A 24,436-nucleotide genomic window follows, 5' to 3' on the forward strand; every position below is an offset into this window, starting at 1 on the left:
TTGTTTCATCAGACCAGAGAATTTTGTTTCTCATGGGCCTGAGAGTCCTTCAAGTGCCTTTTGGCAAACTCCAAGCGGGCTGTCATGTGCCTTTTACTGAGGAGTGGCTTCCGTCTGGCCACTCTACCATACAGGCCTGATTGGTGGAGTGCTGCAGAGATGGTTGTTCTTCTGGAAGGTTCTCTCTCCACAGAGACACGCTTTTTCAGAATGATCATCGGGTTCTTAGTCACCTCTGACTAAGGCCCTTCTCCCCCCGATTGCTCAGTTTGGCCAGGCGGCCAGCTCTAGCAAGAGTCCTGGTGGTTCCAAACTTCTTCCATTTATAGTGGAGGCCACTGTGCTTATTGGGACCTTCAATGCTGCAGAAATTTTTCTGTACCCTTCTCCAGATCTGTGCCTCGATACAATCCTGTCTCAAAGGTCTACAGACAATGGCTTGGTTTGTGCTCTGACCTGCACTGTTAACTGTGGGACCTTATATGGACAGGTGTGTGCCTTTCCACATCATGTCCAGTCAACTGAATTCACCACAGGTGGACTCCAATCAAGTTGCAGAAACACACAAGGATAATCAGTGGAGACAGGATGCACCTGAGCTCAATTTTGAGTGTCATGGCAAAGGCTGTGAATACTTACATATATGTACTTTTTTTTCATTCTTTTTTAAAAATAAATTTGCAAAGATTTCAAACAAACTTCTTTCATGTTGTCATTATGGGGTATTGTTCATCCATTTTGTAATACATGAATGTTTTAAATGTGGAAAAAGTGAAGCACTGTGAATATTTTCTGGATGGACTGTACTTGACTTTTAAGGCTCATACGGATATGGATATTTGAGAGCTATTTTTTAACAGAAATTCAGAAAGTATACATTTTTGATAAGGATCCCTTTAATCAGGTTATTTAACACCAAGATATAGTAAGTGGGGCATGTTATTTAAACAATAAACTTGTTGGTGGTCTATGTTGGATAAACTATGTAAAGGAGATTCTGTGTGTATTATTTGATTGGGTTTTAATCAAAATCTCCATGAATTTCAAGAAACTAAGAAAAAAATGATTTTATACTTTAAAACGTCTTTGTTGAAACCCTGAAATAAATAGTTAGATGAGAAAATTGATAGCACTTTGATGTTCAGTAAATACACCATGTGCATAGCTTAGTGTACCACAAAGACAGGAAATGGGAGAGACAGCTAATGTGTACAAAAAGTTTTTGTATGGATTAATCAAGGGAGATACATGTTAATTAGTGTGCTTTAGAGGTACTGGTAGGCTGATTTTGTTACCATTGGACAGAGCCAAGATAGGTCCCTGTTTCCAATCTTTATACTAAGCTAAGCTAACCAGTTGTTCGCAGCTTCATATTTCCTCATACGATTATTGGAGTATATAAGCATATTTCCCAAAATGTCAAAGTTTTTAAAAATAATAACAATGTAAGAAATAACAATGTGAAAGGGGTCACTTCTGTACCAGTCTATATTCTATACCCCATTTACAACTGGTACTAAAATGTGATCTATATCCGGACACATTATCCAGGTAAGGAAAACTACAACGTTAATATTATATTCTACAGATATTTGTTTTTAGCTAAACATAAAACACAGTTTTATCACCTAAATCTGCAGCTCTTCTCAGCTTTACAGAGCTTTATATTGAGTTTCAGCTGGTTTAGCTGTCTAGTCTGCAACTTTACTGTTTTGGTACACTCTCATGGCATCATTAATCGGCTGCCGCAATCAGCTGTTTCCCAGCAAAAAAGCTCTAAAAACCCACTGCACACTGCCTGCTCAGCAGCAGACAGGCACAGTCAGCGACTAGCCGGTGAACACAGTGGAGCATTTAGCAGCTAAAGATCCAGATATTTCCCTCAGGAATTGGTGGAGACCAAAAATGGAGCTAAAAAGGGAGTGAATATTGGACTAACATCAATCAGGTAGACAGAAATACGACTCAAAATGAATCATAATGTTGCTCTGTATCTGCTGGATGTGCAAAGCAAACAGAAGTTGGTCATATTCCACTTAAAAGGTGCTATGTCAGTGTTGTGTTCATAATTTGTTTCTGCTGCTCCCAGGTGGACAGCTATTGCAGGTTTGCTGTTCGACAGGTCATTTAGAGTGTTTTTATAAAAAAGTATGATTTTGGAATCCATCTATATGTTTTCCCTTCGATCCTAAAGGTCATGTAGCAGTATTTAAAAAATGTTTTAGTCAGTAGCTCGTACTTTAATATTTATTTTGTACCCTAAAATTGTAGTCAACTGCCTTTAATTTATCCCTATAACATCTTACATATTTGAGGGGTTTGAACAATGTTTGGCATACTGTTTACATCTAAGTGTAAAGCCTTAAAGTTAGTGCATCTTATAATTAGTATATTCCTAGACCTCACAAACATACAGTCTCTTAACTCAGGATCGCCATGTGTAAATGCAGTCGTATTCTACAGTTCCACCTTCAACCTTGGAAACACAGACAAACCAGTTGTTTTCTGGCTTTGCTCGGGCAGCCTGGTGCCCACTCCCTCCTGCTGCTGTGTGATCTAGTTTCAGTCGGGCCCAGTGCTGCCAGACTCTGTGGAGCTGGCTGCACTATCAGATGTCCCCAGAATGAAATGGGCTGTTTTATCACCTCACCCAGTGGCAGCTGTCTCCCAGGCATCCACATACCTGCAAAGGGAGATACATGACCCTCCACATGCCTGACTCTGAGGCGGTGTGCATCAGGGGCTGGGACGGTCAGGAAAGCTGTCCATCACAGGACCGCCACCTTGCTGCTCTACAGAGACACTGGAGGGGAAACCAGAAGTATCCTCTCAGGATTCAAAAAGTGATGGAAATATGCCAGAAGTGCACTTTATCCTCCTAGTTTAATTGACACACAGTCAGTTAAATACAGTTTTAACTTGCACAGTCTTTGAAGTGGCCATCAAGGAGAGCAAAGACCTGCCGAGTCTGTTGAGCAGCATGTGGTCTTTTAATCCTGAATATTTTTGCAAACTGAACTTTCCATGGCTGATTCGTGACATTTGACAAGGCGCAAAAAGAGACAGCAGGGGTGATGCAAAATTAATTACTTTTCAGTACATTTTGCAAAAGACCAAAACCATTGATAAAAAAATACATAATACAATATGTAAAAGAAATGTATGAAAAAAATATACAAGCAAATTCACAGATAGTCCTGAAAACATAAAACACATAAGCTACTGTATAATGTTAAAAATACGGTAAATAGGGTACAATGTTCAACTTGCCTTACTGAGGTTAACTTTCAATCCAAACAGTGTCACGGGATATTTAACAAGGTTATTATCACTTATAAAATACTGAGATCTAAGGAAAATATGGGATTTTCCTTTTTGTTACTCTGTCAGATAGTTTTCAATCATCCACCAGTGATCTTTTTTTTTCAAATGATCTCTTTCCCTGACAGGCTTATTTCCTTTTCTGACAAACAGGATAGAAAGTGCTGCTTCGCACGCAGAGTCACCTTTCATTCTGCCCTCAGTTCCGGGCTTGAACAGAAATTCTATAACCTCTTTTGTGGAGTGATATCTATTGCTAAGGAAAAAGGAAATGACAAGCCAAAGGAAATACGATTGGGTTATCTTCCAGCTAGAGGTGCTGTGAGAAAGCATGAAGTCTGTTACGAGGGGCTTTTCTCCCGACAATGTAATATGTGACCCGTCCTTTATGCTGTTCATTTGCTGGGTGAGACTTGTGAAGGGAGGTGATCCATCAAAAAGGCAATGAAAGCAATCAACTAATTAGACATGGATCTCAGACGATAAATCCCTGCCTGGCCATTTCAAACTGGTTACAGGCGTTTTTAATTGCTTGTTTGACTGATCATTTTGGTCAGTTTGACATCAGCCTCACAGAGTTTAATAGCCTTTAAACACCAGAAAAACTTTGTACACAGAGCTAATGAGTTCAATTAATAGTACCACCAGTCTAGCTCTGGTTTTGAGTTCCTAGTACAGACGGAGATTCTGCAGCCGGGGATTTGTCACCAGGCTCGGATACAGCCAGGAAACCAGTCAGTGATGGTGTGGAGGCCATTTTCTCCATGCTGTGCAGGCTGGGGGTCAGCAACTCACCTCCCTCATGGGTCAGCTGGGCGGTGGGGGTGTAGACCAAGGTGCTCTGGGGGCTGGGTGAAATTACATGGATGGACACGTGTGAGTTGCCGGGCTCTGGGCTCTCTGGAAGATCTGTCATGGCAGAGCCAACTGGAGACAAACAAGAACTGCATCCTTAATATGACCAGGTTCATTGTGGTTTTAAGCAGACCGTGAAAAATGTTCATAATTTAGAAATGTGCACGGCACAACTCAATAATAAGCCTTAATTTTTGAGAGTCTTGCAATTCTGCTGCACTCTGCTGAGGAGGACACAGTTCAGAGCCCACAAGGCTTTTTTGTGTCAGGTTTTATAGACAAGATTTTGCACAGATTTCTGTTTCTAGCACAAATGTTGCAATGAAAAATACCAATGAAACATTTTAGAAAGATATAACCCCCCTTTTTATCTGTAAAGCAAGGTCATCTAATCATACTTTGAGCGTCCTGTTTTTACATACATACAAAAGTACATTACTTTTTAAAGGCCTATAATGGTGGCACAATTAGTTTCTCAAAAATAAAAATATTGAAGTTGTATTATTTGCAATTATAGATTACAGGAAACAATATTTTAGAATATAGGAAACAATATTTTAATAAGCCCCCCCGCAAGTGAATCTGTTTAACAAACCATGATTCAGCCAGTTACTGACACTTTCTCACTGCGATGGCTGCAAGGCTATTGTGGCGGCCTTTTGTTATGTGTTATGTGCCAGTAAAATGCAATGGCTTTGACATTATAGAATTGAAGCTATGATGAATAGACTGCTACATTTAATTAGAATGATACCTTTTATAGCACAACAAGAGCCACAGTCTAATTGTAAATGACGGTAGTGAAAAATGTTTTGCTTTATTTACACACTAATGACTGTAACTGTGTGTGTAAGTGTGGTTTTGAAAAGTGCTATTAACAGTTTGTTTTAAATCTTTGAGGTGCTTCACGATTACCATCTGTAGCATCAACATCTGCACTGATGCAACTCCTTAGTACACTGTTATTATCTAAAAATAAATGTCTCAGTTTTAGATATCATGATGTGCCATTTATAAACAAGGTGTGGATGGTAGTCTGACTTATCACTATAATTAGCATTAGCAGGAAAAGTCTTTTCCCCAGCTAGTCAACTACACTGTTTTAACAGCGCTTGGAGTGACGGTAAACATCCAACATGTCAGGCAGTCAAGGAGAGTCATGGTGATTCATGAGCTGTTGAGAGCTGCACCTGCCCAACGAGCCGTGACCTGTTGACCTCGAAGTATCGTCCTGTGCCTGCTCTCCATGTTACTTTTCTCTCTCCCCTTTTGTTTTTCTCTCCATCTCTGACTAATTCTGATTTCAGACTATGAAACGTGAAATGGCAGAAGAGGTATCACATGCTGGTCTCCTCGGATCTAATGAGATGAGTGCAGCTGTTGCCGGATCGACTTAAAGAGCAGTATACAGTAGGGAGGGGGCTTCCCTAAATAATTTCTCTCTCTAACCCACCCTCTCTCTACTACAGTCCCAAACATGGGTCATTTATCAGTCAGTGCTGGAGGGCAGTGCTTGCTTCATTACATCCAAAAACAACAACGGGCAAAACTAGCAAACAAACTGCAACTTCAGCATCAGTCTCTTCCCCTCCCTCCCCGTCTGCTCACACATTTCTGGTTCTCCCCATTTGAGATTCTGTTGAACAGGTCTGGAAATGGCTTTCATTCAGGACAGTCTGGGCAGACTTTCTTGTACACTCTCTTTCACACACACACACACACACACACACACACACACACACACACACAGCCCTCCATGCTATAATGTCAGGTCAGCAGTAGTGGTGCAGTAGCAGGAGCAGCAGTTAGCAGCAGCATCACAGTGTGGCTGTGGCACCCCGGTGAAAGAATGGCTGCAGTGAGTGCCTTTGTTGTGTGGAATGTGTCAGTGTGGAAGAAATCTGTGTTTATGATGGCATCATTGTTTGTGAGTGACAAAGACAGAGACACTCTGTGCTGTGAGTGAATGTTTGTCGTCATCTATATGCACATTCATTTAGAGGCTACAATCAATACTTATGGATGGATGGATCACACGACAACTTGAATGTGAAAGGGGTCACTCATAGTGGCAAACTCAGAGAATGATCACCCAACTCTGCTCTGCAGCTCTACAGAGATTTATAGTTTTGGTTTTTAGTCCCACAACTTTGATGTTGTGGTCCACTCTCACTGCTCTAATAGTGTCATTGTAAACACCAACAGGCAACTATTTTCAGCAAAAATGCTCTAAAAACCCACTGTACACTACATGCTCAGCACCACACAATGAAAAAAACCTGTGACTCTCGATATTAGATGTTCCCCCCGGGAGTTGGTGAAGAGCTACCCAGAGCTAAAGGAGAGTTAATTATTGGATTTAAATTCAACAGGTAGCCACAACTAACATAGTGCTAATGTTGCTCCATATCCGCTAGATGTATAAATTGGCAACTTTGCTAACAGGTTTTCATATCAACTTAAAAGGTGATAATCAGTCAGTGCTGTGTTCACAGTTTATTTCCGCTGTCTCCATGTAGCCAAACAAAATCAGTATTTGCAGGTTTAAGCAGCGTGTCCTCATACTGTAGTACATTCATGCTGCCATAGTAGTAAAGTGCAGTGGTTCCCAATTTAGTTTTGTATGATATCCACAGTGTGAACACATCCAAAGAAGAGAAACTGATCCTGGAATTAAAAATAACAATACAATTATAACAACAACAATAATTATATTACACAAAGAGTCTACAGTCGTCCTAGCGGCTCTGTGAGGCTATGCTAAGCTAAATGCTAACGCCGGCATTGCAAAATGCTCACAATGATAATGCTAACATGTTGATTTTAGCAGGTATAATGTTGACCATGTTCATTTTAATTTAGCATCCTAGCATGCCATTTGCTAATTAGCACAAAACACAAAGTACAGCTAAGGCTGATGGGAATGTTCCATCCATCGTTAACTGCTTATCCTGGGTCACGGGGGGCTGAAGCCTATCCCAGCTGACATTGGGCGAAAGGTGGGGTACACCCTGGACAGGTCGCCAGTCCATTGCAGGGCCACACATAGACAGACAACCACTCACACTCACACCTAAGGGCAATTTAGAGACACCAATTAACCTAGCCTGCATGTCTTTGGATGGTGGGAGGAAGCCAGAGCAGGAGAGAACCCACGCGGATACGGGGAGAACATGCAAACTCCACACAGAAAGGCCGGGGCAACCGGGGTTTCAACCCACAACCTTCTCGTGATGGGAATGTTATGCTTTTTAAATCAACATATTAGACACAAAATTTTGATCAGATGATGGCGCTAGAGGAAAAGTTAAAAGATCACCAGTCACAAGGCTTCATCCCCTGGGCAACATGAATGTCTGTGCGATCCATCCAATAGTTGCTGAGATATTTCAGTCTGAACCAAAATGGTGGACCAAGGGACATTTCCATCCTTTGAGCTAAAATCAGTTTCAGTTCGTTTTTTAAATACACATATATTTTTTCAAATGAGCTGAACTTCGCCATAGTCTTTTCGTATATACCCTCTAGTAACTGCATATGAGTAAGTACCCCATAGTACAGATTGGGAATCACTTGTGTGTGTCTCTTTTGTGTGTTTGTGTGTCTGCGAGTGTGTTCAAGGACAAAGTTTTGTCGCTCTTTTTGAGCTCTAATGCCAGTCAGTCACACTGGATATGGGCCTGCATTCTCAGCTGCTCTGCCCTTCATGTGTCCACACAGTACACACACACACACACACACACACACACACACACACACACACACACACTATCATTTTATAGTTCTCTCTGTCTTCTTCTCCCTCCCTCTTCTCTCTGTATCTCTTCTCTTTCTTCACACGTATCCCCATCCTCTGCTCTGTCTCTCGGTCACACAAATACACTATGAGCCCTGCGGACATTTTCTTTCTCTCCTTCACTTGCAATCTTCTTTCTCTTTCTCCTCCTCACTCCCCCCTGTCTCTTTCTCTATCTCTGCGTCTGCCCTCATTCTCTCTTTGTGTCTCTGCTCTCAGAATTCACATCCCTCTGCTTTAACTTCAAAACCCCGTTGGGATGAATACGGTATCTCTGAAGTTTATATAGTATGTGTGTAATTGTGTGTGCTATGTATATGTGTATAGTACTGTTTGGGTTGACATCTAAGCAGTGTAGCTGGTTTGTGTGAATGTTATCGTACGTTGGCATCCTGCCTGCCTATCAGCAGCTGTTGTTAGCCACGGGAGAAAAATCAAGATCAATGGTATTGTGTTGCCAGCGAGCTTGAGGCCCGACATTCAGTGATACCGTGGGAGTGTGTGTATGAGTGTGTGTTCTCACCCCGGCTCTCTCGTAGGACCCAGAACTGCTCGACAGTTTTGGCAATGTCACGGTTCTCTCTCAGTTCTTTCTGCCATTGGCGCAGCTCCTGCACATCTGGCCGTGCCCTGATCTGTAACACATAAACAGCACCAATGTGTGAAGGCAGCGTACATTCACATAGGCTGAAATAATCAATAACTTAAATTAAGTTGCAAGATAACAGTAAGCTGCCACTGTTGTGTAAAGTGATATGTTTTTAGGTAAGTATTGTATTATGTTTTATTGACCTGTTTGGCTAAATTACTGTGAGACACCACAACCTCCCACTGACAGCTGTTGTCAGGTCACATATCCAGTTGATAATGCTCATGCTCGAACTTCATTACTTCTGTCATTCATATTATGTGGTAAATTCACAACATCCTTACTGTGTGCGATGAAGTGCATGAAACAACAAACATGCCATCACTATAATCAGTAACATCAATTTTTAAGGATTTTTAATACATTCCACCTAAACACTATCTGTACTCATTATTATTACTACTATTTATTCATTACCACTATTTATAATCACACTTCTGCCATATACTAAAATGCTGTACATTTTCCCCACTCTTATTTATATTTTTATATAGTATATTTCTTGATATTCTATTGGCCAACTTTCTATTATCATTTCTATTCCTTTACTTTGATGTGAAATGTGAGGAACTGTGACACAAGAGTTTCCCCTCGAACAATTTATGATTCTGATTCTGATAATTAAAAACACTATTCAGAGTCCGTGTTTTTAGAAATGCATTGATTAATGTTTTACTTTCCCTAATGTGTATTATTTGTTCATTTCACTCTTATCATATTTTACTGTGGTGTATTTTATTCTCTATACATTACTTTCCTTGATTTTATATATATAGTTTTTACATGTGGTAAGTTATAAATTGCCACTTTAACTTTAATGCTACATCTTTGCATAACATAGTTAAGAATATAGGCGAGTGTGTGTGTATAATTTAGCACACTACTGTATTGAGCTGTATTGTGGAAACTATGTCTGTCCCTGGTAATCTGCAGAGAAAGGCCGTCACTGCTGATGGTAATGAAGCGTGTTAACATGTATGACTGAGTGTGTTCGTGTATCTGTGTCCACATAGGTGGGTAAATGGGTCAAATTCTGCTGCAGATTCATGTCAATAAGCTGTCTCTGATTCTTCTCTTTGGCCAGTCCGTAGTTGTGCTTTTGTTCTTGGAGGAAACTCCTGTAGTTGTTGTGTGTGTTTGTGGTGTGTGGGCTGCTGGCTTTCCTGATTACTAAACAGACTTGCTGTTTTAAAAAATATCCCAGAAGAGCTCAGTTTCCTTTCCCTTCTTCATCTCCTCCTTCTACTACGACTTTTACTCTCTTTCCTTTTCTTCTGTCTCTCCTCACACTCAATCTCAGACACTATCTCCTCAACACCTTATTCTCCCCTCTTTCTCCCTCTCCTCTCTACTCTGTATTCTCTCCCACATCTCCTCTCTCCAGTCTTGTTTTCCTCTTACTCCTCCCTCTCCATTCGACCCCAACTTTCTCCCCAGTGCCTGCTTGAATGGCGACAATAATGTTGCTATTAGCAGTGGGTATGAAAGTGGGCCTGTTATATAAGCCTGGCACTGGGTTAAGGAATGGGTAAGACTAGCGGGCTCCAATAGTTAATTTACCGGGTTTCACAGTGCTACAGCAGCCTCTCTTGCTGGTGGGAGCAGAGCATAGAAATGGAAATGAGGGGTGAGGGTCAGAAGGGGTGGGGGGTATCGCTTATGTGTGTCTATTTGTCTGCGGCCATTTCCACTGTGTCACTTTCTATTGGTGTCCTGCAGAAACCTTATACCACCAGTTCTTCTTCTGTTGCGGTCAGCTACTGCTAAATGACGGGCGTATTTGACAGCCTTTGGATCAAATCAAAGTCTCAGTTCTTGGAAGGCTTTGCTTTTTTAATATGCATGCTTTCTGCAGGATGCTGACAGTTTGTGTTTGATAGCAGGAGACAAAGAGCTGAGCTGAGTGTGTGTGAGCGTTTTGAAGCCTGTCTGTGTGCATCAGCTGATTAGCGGTGTGGGGGGTGGGGGTATTGTTTTGACTGTGTACATCAAGGACTTTGTGTTTGTGTAGCTCTGTATGCTGTGTGTGAGCATATGTACATTTGAACGTGGTTTACAACACTAAATTGTGTTCTTTTCATCTATTCTTCCTCATTTGAATCATTATCAAATCAAACAGTATCTACAGTCAGGAGCTATAATCCTCCATGTCACTGTACACGTGACAGAATCCGTTTCAGTGTGCACGTGAGTCCGTCCTCTCATTCTGTGTGTATGCATGAAGGTTGGGATTAGAAAAAATTGTAAGGCATTGCAATGTACACAAGGCTGCGTGCACTAGACACGATTCATTTGACAAGCAAAAGCAAAGCCACAAGCAAACACACATATTCAAAATCAGACAAAATGCTAAAAATAGGGACTCCATTCTCTTCCATCTCTCAAAGCCGACACCATCAGCAGCACAAGCAGAACCCCCATCACTCACACACAAAAACGTGTACAACCACAACCACACAGTGACACAAACTGTGCACACAATTGCCCTCTTTCTCGATCTCTCTCTCACACACACACACACACACACACACACACACACACACACACACACACACACACACACACACACACACACACACACACACACACACACACACACACACACACTTCAATCCCACTGCAGAACCTTTCAAGCAGCCTTGCTTTTTGTGCAGAGCTGCCTGTGAGACTGAGCTCCTCTCCCATTCTCACACTCTGCAGCAGCACAATGGCTTCTGTTTGGAGGAACTGGCTGCAGTCACATCACCAGCCACACTGACAGGCTGCATAAAGACACAGCCTGCTCTTTCTACGCTTCGCACTCTATCCACCCACCGATCCATCATGTTTTTGTTGAACGATGTTTCAATAAGGGCTTAACCAGCTGAGCAACCTGTGATCTGATTCATGCCTTTGTAGACTCGGGCACAGTGAGTGGCAGCAATGTGTCCCTATTGCCCTCTGTAAGAACACTAAATTAGATCTGAAATACTCTCTATATCACAGATGATAGTGGATATCACGGGAGTACCTGATTCATGCTATGACCAGTCCAGACAGCGTGTCTCTATGGCCCTCCTGCAGGAGGGGGAAGTGATGATGAAGCACAGCCACTGGCTACTGGATGTCCTAAGTGCCTCTGACATATTTTCTGCATGAGTGTCACTGCATGTGGCCCGTCACCAACTTAACAATCAGTTCAAACTATTTATCTATCTCTGTCCTGGGATCATTCAGCTGGAATGGCAGACCTAGTTCTGCTGTTGACTATACAGCTTTGTGTGTGTGAGATTCTTTCAAACAACTCTATTAGTTTTCGTCAAGAGGAATACACTTGGTACTTGCAGTGTCCCACTTTTAGACAATAACTGGGCCTGCTAGTCCAAGAAGACATGTCGGGACTGTATCAATATTTTCATTCAAAAATACTTACCATATGATTATAAAAATGGCTCATAATTTTTTGTGCATTACATTGTTACAGAAAAAAAGCATCCACGTGCAGGTGAGAAGACCTACACCAGGTTTTCTGCAAGTTTAACTGACAGTGACAGCAAGACAGTGCTGAGGTTTGGCCAGGGGAAAAGGCCAACAACAGTGTGTGTACGCTTAATAAATCTGCAAACAAAGCCAGTGGAAATGATTATGATAAAAAGCCTGCTTCTCTACTTGACCACAAACCCACAATATCGACAGCCTAATTGTAATGCCTATTTATTACACAACAGCCATTACTCCAACTCAGCTGACTGGACCTGAGAGCGCCTGAGAAGTCTTAAGTGATCCGTGGAGTGTGTTTGTACATATGTGTGCATTACAGTAGCAGGCATGGATGAATGGATTAGAGCTAGGGCTAAGGCACACAGTTTAAAGACGATTATGTAATATGTTTAGACCCATCAGCTCTTTATAGTTGCACATGAGGGAAACAAGAAACACTCGCATTGTCCGGGTCATACAGATGTGAGTTAGTGAGTGTCAGTGTGTGTGTCTCTGTGTGTATCTCTATTGCTGCTCTTCTTCAGTTCTCAGTATTATGAAACGTATTAATAATGGAGGGATAAAACTCCAATCTACAAAAAGACCCTCCTTCCCTGCTTCCTGGTGCTCCGTCTGTCTGTCTTTCTTACAAACACACACACACACACACCCTCTGCAGTTAGCGCTGCGTCAGGCAGATTATATAACAGCAGAGGGTGTAAGAGTGAGGGGAAAGAGGGCGTGTGGAGGGAGAGGATGGGGGTGAAGAGAACAGGGTATATTGATAAAGGTAGAGGATTGTACTTTGGATCAAATTTACATCAGGATATCTATATGTTACAATTGTTAGTGAACTATTGAAAACCGACGCAGAAAACTCATTCATATTCATTCATATTTTGATGTAGAAAAACACAAAAAACATTGATTCAATGCAATGTTTTTTCTACAGCAAAATCCCATTATCCTATTATACTCTTATACTGTTATAAATCTTCAAATATATTCTCTAAGTGGTCAAACAACTCACAGTAGAGCAGATCATGGTGTAGTAGAGCCTGTTAATGCTCACTTAGATATCAAATCTGGGAACCAAGATGTCTTGATATGTGAGTTTTGTCAGACATACATTCATAATGGGAGACAATTATCACGTGCTATTTGAAAAACACATACAAAGCATACACATCCTCACGCCAGCAGACACACACGTTTACTTATGTTACTTTTAGGGACATTACATAGACATTCAAAATCAGCTTTTTCCCCAATTGAGGACATGGCTTTTGTCTCCAATTGGACAAGCTGTCCCCAATCAACTTGTCTGCAATGTGCCCCAGAAGGTTGCATAAGTCAGACCAAAATGATGTTACACAAACACGCATATAAACTAATGAAGTTTACAGTGCATTGGTGCTTCACAGCTGACTCTGTTCGTGCTGATGTCCTCGTCTCTGCTGCCCACTGAGCTGTTAACTGCTGTTTTCCTCCAGCCAACGTAACATCACACGTGACACACAAAATCACCTGTCAGGACTTTGTCTTTGTGCCTTTGGCCAAAAATATATCCACCCTGTGCATCTTGAATAAGTCATGATCCTAAAAGGCCGACCCTCAACTTCAGAACCTGATTATGCTACGTTCCCAGGCTCCCTGTGCTTCCCAGATGCTCCAGCCTACATCTCTTTCCCTATTCCGACCCCTACCGACGCTGCCATGACTGCATTTCAGTCCGTCTTACCCCCTTCCACTCTGCAACATCATCGTGCCTCTTTCCTCCCTTTTGCCATCATCAGTCCATCTGAAAATGTTCCTAAAATTGTCAGATATATCCTCCCATCCTCTCACTACTGACTCTTTGTCTCCCTTCCTCTAAATCCCTTGGGGTGCTGGGCTGCAGTGCTATCAGTGGCCCTACTAGACCTCTCTTAGTTCAGTGACGAGTGAGGGGCAGCTGGCTCAATGCTGCCACCTCATGTGAGCGGAGGCCTGTTAGGTTTTTTTGTTGGAAAAAAGAGAGGAAGTGTTGCCCCCTGCTGGTGTACAAGTACTCCAAACCTGTATGCATGCACACACACACACACATTCAGTTTCATGCTTGCACCCACAAATTAAACTACATAAAAAAACATATCTTCAGATCACTCAAACAGAATGTAATTGTACATGACAGCACAGCTGGCATCTTTTCTTCTCAATGGTCTGTGTGGCAAGAATTAAGCTGAATCCATCCACAAGCATGAGGGAATTGAAACAAAAAATATGAGCTTCTGGTGAGACAAACAAAAACACGAGCCCTGCTCACATCCCTACATCATACGAGAGGTTTATTTGTGTGTGAGTGGGGAGAAATCGCTGCTGTTTGCCTCTGGTAGCGTCTGTTTATGTCTATTTATGTCTATTTATGTCACAGTACAGAACACTTCAGATCACAATGCCCAAACAGGAAGAAATTAAATCCCAGCATCACTGATGACATAATCAAGCAGCTGAATGATATTGCAGTCCCTGTGGAAGAGGGGCTTTTCAGAGCAATGGGATTATACAACAAGATCGCACTGTCACTGGCCAGTGTACAAGCAGCAGTGTGCCTATTATATTCTAACAGACTGACACAGACATGCAGACAGGCTCACTAGTTCTGTTATGAATTGGTGCTATTATATAAATAAAAATTAATTTAATTTAATAGTGTGGGGGGTTATTGCATAGTTCAGTCACACTTTAGCATCTTAAATCAATCTGAAAAGTGTGGGAGGTGATATTTAGAGTTGGCCAGCCTAACTAGCCCAGCCAGACATAGCTAAAGTTATGTGTAAATATGTCAAGTGATGAGCTATTGTCATGTAATATGCATCCAGGGTTAAGCAGCAGTTTTGCATTTTCTTCCAGGCTTTTAATTTGAAATGTCCCTGACTTTATAAGTTTATTTTTCATATTTTCTGTGGGTTTTCAGACCTGTGTTGGGTCCCAGTGATTAATTTTCTTGTCTACATTCTAGTCCTTTAATATACTTGTGAAGAGAAAGCCTGCAGTCATGTCCAGAGTACCTTGTATCCCCTCCAGAAAGCCTGGATGAGCAGAGCAGCCTGATCCTCGCTCAGCAGCAGAAACAGAGGGATGGGAGGCCTGGGACTGAAGACAAGGGGAGAAAGAAAGAGAGGAAAAAGTGTGACAAGAGACAAAACAGGATGGTGTATTGTCTCATCTGCATAACACCAAACGCAGCATGTATTGGTGAATATGAATGTTTGTGTGTGTTATTTTCCTTGATATTAAGGAGTGTTTTACGTGTGAGACGCTGGAGTTGACAGGAACCTGGTGACCATGAAACTCCGAAAGGCCAAAGACAAATTTCAAATAAAACAGGAGTTTCATTTCTTGACAATCACTGAATTTGCAGGTAGCAGCTGTAGTGTGTACGTCTTTGTGTGACAGGTGACACTCACTGCATGCTAAGCCAGTCCTTGACAAAGGGGATATCATGGAAGTTTACTGGGATCTGTCCTTGCCTGCGGGGGTTGCGGCTGAAGAAAAAGGCAGTAAATATGTTACACGCAATATTTTTCACACACAGCTCTCAACATATTACATTACAGAGAACTGACAGGGTGAGATGAAGTGAACAATGAAGAGAAAGTTGTATGTGTGTGTGTGTGTGTGTGGGAGGGAAGGAGGGCTCTTACTTGTAGAGCCACTCAGTTAGGAAGTCGCACGGGTTAAATGCTGTTATTTTCCTCTACAACACAAATGAAAGCAATCAATGCCATGCATCATCCAGAATAACAAGTATTCAGCATTACTTTTACTCACTACATGAGAAAAAAATGAGAGAAAGTCATAAACTACTGCTGTGAAATAAATGTAAAGTAAAAATGTTGCAATATTTCAACCAAACACATAATTTCCTTTGATTTCACAGGTTTTAAATCAATCTGTTGTCATTTTAACAATATGGGCCGCCTGTAGTTTGTTAGTCAAATGTTTATAAGAAAGTTCAGACCTCGAAACAGCCGTGTTTCCGGGCTTCTTTTAGCAAAGCCTCCAGTCCAGGCAGCAACACTGGAAACACTCTCCTCTCCAAAAAACGTGTAATGCGTGCTGACACAAACACACAAACATAAATTTGTACAATATGTATATGGACGAGGATAGCAGAGATATTTGCATCCGTCTTACGTTCACGCAGCTGTGGTGGCAAAGTAGTTTCAGCTGTTGACAGGCACTTCTGGCTTGAAAGATGAGGTTTTCCTAACACAGAGTAGCCAGCAAGAGCAGGGTGGCTAAGAAGAGGGTCAAAGTCTCTCAGAGGTTCATCCTCCACAAACTCCTAATGAAACCAATGACAAATAATTTCTGAGGACAGAATCCAAACTAATCAGACACAGGGATGAATGAGCTGAATGATAAACTGACCTTGGCTGTGGTGAGTCCATATAAGACCGGGGAAGGTGTACTTGTGCTATACTGGGAGAGCTGGGTGCTAACTGAGCTGATATCTGTCCACACAGCACTGGGAGGACTTGGCTGCTCTGCCTCATACTCTGAAAAAAACAACACATTAAACAAAACATAAACACAGCTTTTATTTTTCACAAAAGCTTAAACAAACAGAACATTATTATCTTACCTTCACACACTTGTTGCCAAAGGGATTTTTTGGCACTGCTTATGTTCGCCATTATTGTGTAATGGTTGCCAGGGACTCGCTGGGTGCCAGGGAAGTAGTCATGCCTCTGACTTCCGGTGTAAACACAAGTTAGGAGTACAAAAAAAAGATTTTCTAAAAAGTGTCCCGAACGCAACACGGCAGCTCACCGTAAATATATGTACAAACTGAGTCCGGCTCTAGGGAACTTGATAGCCTAGTGCTTCAATACTTAAGGTATACGGACACTTCTTATAACCGTGGTGTAACACATTCTGATAACGGTACTAGTAGCACAATGTGCGCTAAAACAGACAACAGTGTAATTCATCCCAAACAAAAGAACAGTTTGCTGAGCTGAATGATTTTCCATAAATAGCCTACTGCTCCTGCTTGTGTCGATGTGTGCCGCATCCTAGGTTGTCTAGTTTAGGAAATAAATAAACAAGGTCGTGTTTATGTCCTCTGAACTATTGTAAAAATCTGTGTAGGAATAAATGACTGCAGCACGTCTCTGTCCCGCTAGAAGGCAGCAGATAACTTGCTATTAATAATGTGTTTTTCATCTTTCAACACAAAGTGGAAAACTGGAGAGGCTAAAATGGCTAAAGGCTTCAGGAACTAAACGTTAACTCTAACAAAGATAAAAAAAATATGATTTTACATTTGACTATATTTTGGGGGAAAGCACAATTATTTTTGAGACAGTAGCCTTTAGCCTACCACTCAATTCCTACTTTGTAGGCCACATTTGCACCTCTTAATTGCGGCTCATTTTTGTTTACTCAATAAGATAACTTGTAAATATTATTCTCTCAGTAAATTCTAAATCTAACTGCTTAACCATGACTCCCGATTGTAGATATCAATGCCTGTAACAACCCCTTATATTATTTTACCAAACACCATAATCTTAAAATTAAGGTATGTGGTTTGTTTGAACGTAAAAATAAAATTAATGGTATTTCTAAGATTTTTGTATTTTTTGTGTGTGGTTTGTTTCAAACCGCTTGCCATCTTGTACTTTTGTTTCTTTTAGTCAAGATGTATAGTAATAGCATTCATGATGTATTACTTTGCTCTTTTACCAGGAAAAAGTCAGTCCTATATGTCAGATCCATTATTGTTAGCTCCAAATAAATGTTAAGGATCAACCAAAACAGCAATATTGTAGCACACATTTTTCTCTACCAATATGAAAAGAGCTGAGGATTAAGCTGTTGAAAAGAGCATAATAATCTTAAACCATGATCACGTTATTCACAGAAGTTCTTCAAAATTAAAGTCTTTATTGGAATATATTCCAAAGCAGTTAAGTCATCTCATGACTGAACAAAAATAGCCATTTATCTTTAAAAAAAAGTCCCAAGATGGTTCCAAAATGCACTGAACAGCTTTTGACAAAATATACATTGCAGTAACTCATATATTGCCGTCACTAACTGACTTGTTAATAAATAAGATAGTGAACAAAACATTTTTTCTATACATAGCATTTTAGACTTACCCATATTTGCAATCAAAGTTGATGACTACACACACACCCATTTTAAAACAAACTGTGAAGACCTGTGCCACAAACATTTCTCTTAACAAGTTGTTGCAGTGCATCCTGACATTATCAAACCAAAACAAAAAAACACCACAATGTAGAAATAATGGTAGTAATACAATAATAACAAGATGATTTTTTTTATAAAGCAACACTGATAAAAGCAGATTTTATAAAGGACCAACTTTCAACAATGAAATATACAGATTACATTCCTTTAGGGTTTCAGAATAGAGGGAGCCCATGTGAGGAGGACGTTTATTACTGAGCTAGAGGGAGACACAGAGTCCCCCTCTTGATAAAAACAGAAAGGAAAAAAATCACACTCTTGTCTACAGGTGTAGTTATATTATTTAGCGTTCAACATTGATTGGTAATTTGAGATCCAGGCACAGACTCAAACCTTCAGAGAGGACACACTCATGTAAAATCTATGGTGCATGTAAAAGTTAAGGGTATGGTTCGGGAAGAGTCACATGCTAGAATCAATCCTGGAGTCCATCCATAACCACACACGTGTTGTCTAATGTACACAGTGAAGAGCCTCCTAATATTCATACTATATAGTGTTGCTGTGAAGTTAAAGAATGACTTGCGTTAAGCCTCCACATAAGAAAACATTCAAAGCCTGTCCAGCATGTTCAGTTCCAAAAAAGAAAATCTTAGTAATGCTGTGTGGAAAAATGATGCCAAGCCTTGAATGTAGTGAACCTTTCGTGTGAGTGTGGTCCAGTCCTGCAGGCTGCCCAGTTAAAGTCATTGCAGAGATGTGACAGCAACAAAAGGGAGTGACATGCCTGGACAGCATCGCAGGCAAAAGGTACAGTGGCTTTGATCCTGAAAATATGAGACTAACAGGAAATCAAAGATAAATACAGATGATTAAGAACAGAAACCAAATCAGACAAATTGGTGTAAGAGGAAATGGAAGAGATGAGTCTGTAATCCCCCATTTCAAGCGTCCACCTCCCTGCAGAAGTGGAAGGTGCCAAGAGTTGGGTGGATTTATCCGCTCAGTGGAGCCTGCGGCCCCTCACGGGCTGATTCAGTGCAAGAGACCTTTTTACAAAAAGAGGACTGGGAGTTTTAGCTTCTTCCGTGGTTCTATTCCTCTTCTGCGATCATTAAGTCCCCATACAAACGTTCCTCTGACTCTTTCAATATTACAAAACACATGTTCATGATTCAGTCCCGGGCACATTGCTTTAACAATCCACAACTTCTCTGTTCTTTGTGTCTTTCATACAAAAACGTCCACTAAGTACTGCTGAGTCCCCTCCGTTTTTAGGTTGGCGATAGCTATGTACAAGTGATATGTTGTATTTGAGCATGTGGTAGTGGTTGGTTCACTGAGGCCGAGGGAGTCCGTGGACTCTGAAGCGGTACATGCAGGTGTATTCTGGATGACCCCAGTTAGACAGCACCCGCACCTCAATGATCTGGAAGGTCTTGTCATTCTGCTCCTGAAAGAGAAGAGGGGGAATGTTCAGAACACACTGGCAGACAATGAACTGATTTTTATTTCTAACATTTTGGGAAGTGCGTCTTAAGTTACCATAACAGGAAAGGTTTGCAGTGACTCCCCATCTTCCTGGTATACGTAGTTCCCCAGCAACTTCCCTTCTTCCTGGTACTCATCATCTAGACCCTGCACACAAACAAACCCAAGGGAAAATAGACATTCATCTCTCATGCTTTCACTGCTTCACATGCTTCCAATTGTAAGGCTTCATATGTTAGTATGTTTCTTACAAAAACAGTGAAGTTCTGTGGGGCGCTGGTGATGTTTCCAGTTGGGGACAGGGCCTTGGGGATGTGCTCCACGCAGAAGGACGTGGGCAGGATCCTCAGGGACAACCGGATCACCAAGTAGCCCTGAGAGCCTTTGAATGCCCAGCAGTTACCTGGGTACACATCAGGCTGAGGAGGGGAGACATGCCAAAATAAGTTTCATAACAGCAGACTTGTGACTGAGTGTTTCCACTAATCATTAAATAATAGTTGAATGAATTCTCTAGTTAATCAGCCAAATAAGAATTGCCCCATAGATCTTAACCCTTATTATAGTAAGCTTAAAGGATAGGTTCGCAAGTTTACTTAAAACAATAGTCAGGTGCTTATGAACATTTAACAGGTTTTGCATGCTGTAATCATTCCTGCTGTTCATACTGGTCATTAAAATAACGTTCTGTGTGAAAATATATTCTAAAGTTAATCTCTGTATGAGGTTTTAGCAGCAGTAGTCAGCAGACAGTGAGTTAGACAAATCAAGTGGATGTCTTCCAAAGTTAATCTTTTTTGTGCGTCTCCCTGCTGAGCTGAGGTGGAGGGACATGAAAAGGGAATATTGTACTAAAAAGACTTTGGACTTCCACTTGGTTTGTCTAACCCAAGTCTCATAATACCTTTTGTCCCCCATCACTTATATAGAAAGTGTAGTAAGAAGGTCCCCAGTATGAACAGGAGTAAAGATTATAGCAAGAAAAAAAGCTATTTCAATATTCATATGGACACCTCACAATTGTTTTAAGACAGACTTAAACAAAAATTGTGAACCTATCTTTTAACTAACTAACTTCACATAATGAGTAAAATAGACATTGCTCTCATGGTGAGGCTCACCTGGATTACAACACGTGGCGACTGGGAGAAGTACCAGAGTGGCAGGCCAAACAGACTCATGAGGGCCGTCTTGGTCTCGTATGTCTCAGAGCAGCGAGTGCTAAGGATGCTTCCCCCTGAAAACACACAGAGACAGTAATTACGCTTTTTACTTAATTTCCATGGGCATGAATAACATCAAGGTTGCATTTAATATCAGATAACTACTGATATACTTTAAAATGATTGTAGAGTATAAAATGTTGGGATTGAGGGTGAATCATACTGCACGGGGCTTGGTGTACAGTTTCACTTTTCAAGGCAGCTGTAGGACAACTTTGGGATTTTATTTTGTGAGAGATGTTTTTGGTTTGAGTTTACATTTGTTGAATTCAACATTTTCATCCTTAAAGCCATCTGTCAACAGTTTAGTTGGACACCATGTCCTTACATAGACACACAGTTCTAGTGCATTATGGCCTTCGACTGTTGGCTTCACTTATAAGGAGAGAGACTCAGGCAAAAAAGTCTGCTCTTTGTCTTTGTACTCCTCAACGTAAGATACTTGTGCAGAGAGTGTTGTGAAATATTCCTCATGTTTGCTGATGTTTCCTCATCATTTGGTCCATCTCAATAGCTCCTTTCCTAGCATCCAAATGTCTGTTTGTTTAGGAAAGCACACACTTTGCCTTAAGGTCCCCAGCCCAAATCAAACCAGGGTGGTTGCGATTATATGGGGAATGGCTCAACTACTAGGCTACCAGAATGTCTCAATGCCCAACGCCTTCTGTGAAGTGACGCTCCCATGTAGGTCAACACACTGCTCAGTAACACACATGACAATAGAGTCTGAGCTTTTGAAATTAATACCCTGTTGTCCTCGAGCCTGGCTAATGCCTGCACTCTCATTATGTAAGAAACATACATACATTAGAGTACAGGATGGACAGGTACTGCGTCAATGGGAGGCTTCTTTCTTACCTCCAGACTCCAGGGCGTAGTCCACCTGGCCTGTTCGATCCTGGGAGTAGAGCCTTAAAGCGTTTTGGACAATCAGCTTCACTTGCTGGGGGAAGAGACCACAACACAATAGTTCAGGTTAAAGAAGAACCACAGGCACATGGCAAACCAACACTTTCAAGAGCTCAGCTTAGATTATGTGATTAAGATGAAGTCAACAGTGATGATGCTGACAGTGTGCGTTCATTACCTCTTCTGTCAGTCCCTCAGCAGCAACAGAGTGCTGGACAGTCCCGGTTACTGTCTGAACGATGGTCTTGGCTTGGGACTCTACCTCACCCAGGGTTTGGGCCCGGTTAAGCTCCATCTGCATGGACACATTTCTCAGGATGCTCATCTCCAGTGAGGCCAGCAACGCCTGCAGGTCGGGTGTGCTCACATAGCGCTGGGACAGCCAGTGGATCAGCGACTCGGGCACCTCTCCCTGCGCCTCTCCTGACCCACCACTGCCGAAGAACAGAGCCTGCAACTCCTTACGGACCTGGGACGACACCTGTGCTGATATCTAGAAAAGGCATACACAGAAATCTAATGAATAAAGAAATGTAATGGAAACCGGGTGTCTTAAAATCTTAATAATTGACATCACAGTAAAAGCATAGAAGTGAATATTTGTGTTACTCACTGTCTCCTGCAGTGTTTCCAGCTGCTCACACTTGCCCTTGCATCCCACAACACCCTGCAGATCCTGTCTGATTCTGCCCAGCTCCGCCTCAAGTCTCTGCACCTCCACTAGCAGAGCATCATGGTCCTCCTGCTTCACACCCACACTGAGTGCAAGACAAAGTCTACATGTGAGCTGCCAGAATCTTAAACAACATGCTCACCAAATGTCAATGGCACATAGAAAAAAAAAGAAAGATAACATGTGGATTTGAGGTCGATATCCTGGTTTTCGTACCTGACAGGAACTGTGTCTGCCGCTGAGGTGACAACCTCCTTCTCTTTTTCCTGCTTCTCGTGCTCATAATGCTGTTGCTTCTGTTGCACCTCCTACAACACAGATCATGTATAAGGATTTCTGGTGATAGCACAGAAAATACAAACTTTCTCTTTAACATTTCTGAAAAACCATATAAATGGTAACAATGCGATCTTCCCAAGATCAGATATTTGACAGAGCACCACTGTTTCTTAGTATACAGACTTTGCCTGTCCAGACCTTTGAATCCGTCCACTCCACCTAGTTGAATGATCTGGCATCATGACACGAAACAGCGGACAGCGCCGCTCACTGGATAATGTAATTATCCAATAAGCGCTATGAGAATGTCCGCTTTATACAAGATAGAAGCTGTTATCAGGGCTGTTATAGATCATTTAGAAGTAGGTTGTCTGTTTTTACTTTGCTCAGCTTTTAACCCTGGCAAAACCAGTGTGTTAGCATGTCTGCTCATCATTGTCGACTTTAAATTAATTTAGAGTCAGGCGGATACATAAGTCTCTAGTGATTGGTTAGGAAAAATCGTTTCCCCTTCCCCCAAGGAGAATAGTTAGAGTAGGTAAAGTCAGACTGAAGATAGAAACGTGGTGTAACCAGTTGACGATTCTCACTGTTATCAGGCAAATACGGTCAAAAACAACCAGATCTGCCTTCATACCTCTGTTCTTGTTTTGATTGATCAGCCACCAGAGCCCATGCAGCACTTCCTTTCTTCCATTATAAACTATACAAGGTTTTTTTGTCAGTTAATAATTAGACTCCAGGCTGTGTTTGACTGCCTGTGTTGTGTGTCCCTTGTTAATGTTTACCATTTGACCTCTACTCTTACATTCTGTACTTTCTTATGTATTATACTCCCGTGCTTGCTTGCTTTTATGATTTATCTACTCAGTTTTGCTTTTATTTATAATTTTGACTGTTTTAATGTATTTTTATAAGTAAGTGACAATTAGACATTTAGAATAGCAAATATTAATATAACTAATAAAAAATGTAAGACAAAGCTGTCTTGCCACATTTCCTCATGTGTTTCCTCAGTGGACACATCGTGAATCTGCTGTACATACCTCAGTTTTGGCAGCCAGAGTGCTCAGCAGCAATTCTAAATCAGCCAGCCGTGTTGCCTGACTCTCTTGGTGCTGTTTCTGCTGCTCTGCACTCTGTATGGAGCAGAGATAAAGAGAAAAAAAGTGAGATACAGGTCAGCTTTTTTATCAAAACATAACTTTTGTAAGTCAGTTATCCTCTCCTCCCTACCTGTGCTCTGTGTGCGTTCTCCTGCTCTAGCTCTCCCCGCAAAACGCCCAGTCTCTGCTCCAGCAGGGAGGACACCCACAGTCCCAGGCTCTCCCTGTCGGTCTGAGTGTGGAGATGCTCCTTCAGGGTACTGTAGAGACCCAAAATGTCTCCGTGTCGCTGCTCCTGCTTTCGGTCACCCTGCTGGACTTGTTCCCAGAGCAAGGCTAGCTGTCGCTCCACTCGTTCCAGTCTTTCTAAGTCCACACCAGAGACCACCACAGGGGGAAGCACCGACTGAAGAACGAAGTAGTAAACATTACAAAATGTCTTAAGTCGTAAAATACTAGAACTGC

At 41.6% G+C, this 24,436-nt stretch overlaps 2 protein-coding genes across 6 annotated transcripts in view; both read right to left on the reverse strand.

The window, feature by feature from the left end:
* Positions 1 to 2,967: 2,967 nt before the first annotated feature.
* On the reverse strand, positions 2,968 to 16,839 carry iqck (IQ motif containing K). The gene is made up of 9 exons (XM_038700412.1): positions 16,711 to 16,839; positions 16,497 to 16,624; positions 16,260 to 16,410; positions 16,084 to 16,181; positions 15,767 to 15,819; positions 15,530 to 15,607; positions 15,131 to 15,215; positions 8,496 to 8,607; positions 2,968 to 4,248 (listed from the first exon to the last, which is right to left on the reverse strand). Exons 1-9 carry the CDS (start codon positions 16,760 to 16,762, stop codon positions 3,971 to 3,973), a joined length of 1,035 nt encoding a protein of 344 aa, XP_038556340.1. The 5' UTR covers positions 16,763 to 16,839; the 3' UTR covers positions 2,968 to 3,970.
* Positions 16,840 to 17,997: 1,158 nt separating this feature from the next.
* sun1 (Sad1 and UNC84 domain containing 1) overlaps positions 17,998 to 24,436 on the reverse strand; it is a 32,133-nt gene continuing 25,694 nt past the window's right edge. For all 5 annotated transcript variants that reach the window (XM_038700421.1, XM_038700416.1, XM_038700419.1 and 2 more), the window contains 10 exons: positions 24,102 to 24,377; positions 23,912 to 24,004; positions 22,803 to 22,894; positions 22,527 to 22,671; positions 22,092 to 22,406; positions 21,863 to 21,947; positions 20,903 to 21,018; positions 20,033 to 20,200; positions 19,836 to 19,928; positions 17,998 to 19,743 (listed from right to left, as the gene is read on the reverse strand). In XM_038700421.1, the coding sequence (XP_038556349.1) occupies positions 19,627 to 19,743; positions 19,836 to 19,928; positions 20,033 to 20,200; positions 20,903 to 21,018; positions 21,863 to 21,947; positions 22,092 to 22,406; positions 22,527 to 22,671; positions 22,803 to 22,894; positions 23,912 to 24,004; positions 24,102 to 24,377 (1,500 nt within the window). In that variant the 3' untranslated portion in view covers positions 17,998 to 19,626. The remainder of the gene's footprint in view (positions 19,744 to 19,835; positions 19,929 to 20,032; positions 20,201 to 20,902; positions 21,019 to 21,862; positions 21,948 to 22,091; positions 22,407 to 22,526; positions 22,672 to 22,802; positions 22,895 to 23,911; positions 24,005 to 24,101; positions 24,378 to 24,436) is intronic.

Source organism: Micropterus salmoides, unplaced genomic scaffold (assembly GCF_014851395.1).
Source record: "Micropterus salmoides isolate LMB-PRFRI ecotype aquatic unplaced genomic scaffold, ASM1485139v1 Ms_hic_scaffold_10, whole genome shotgun sequence".
Classification (NCBI taxonomy): Eukaryota; Metazoa; Chordata; class Actinopteri; order Centrarchiformes; family Centrarchidae; genus Micropterus; species Micropterus salmoides.

Bases quoted from the DNA above. Each gene is read 5' to 3' on its own strand.
- iqck (XM_038700412.1), bottom strand. From the start codon at position 16,762: ATGGCGAACATAAGCAGTGCCAAAAAATCCCTTTGGCAACAAGTGTGT. The intron at 16,411-16,496 runs GTCAGTTTATCA...TGGTTTCATTAG, and splicing joins ATGGACTCACCACAGCCAAG to GAGTTTGTGGAGGATGAACC. The intron at 15,608-15,766 runs GTAAGAGCCCTC...CTTTTTCTTCAG, and splicing joins CTAACTGAGTGGCTCTACAA to CCGCAACCCCCGCAGGCAAG.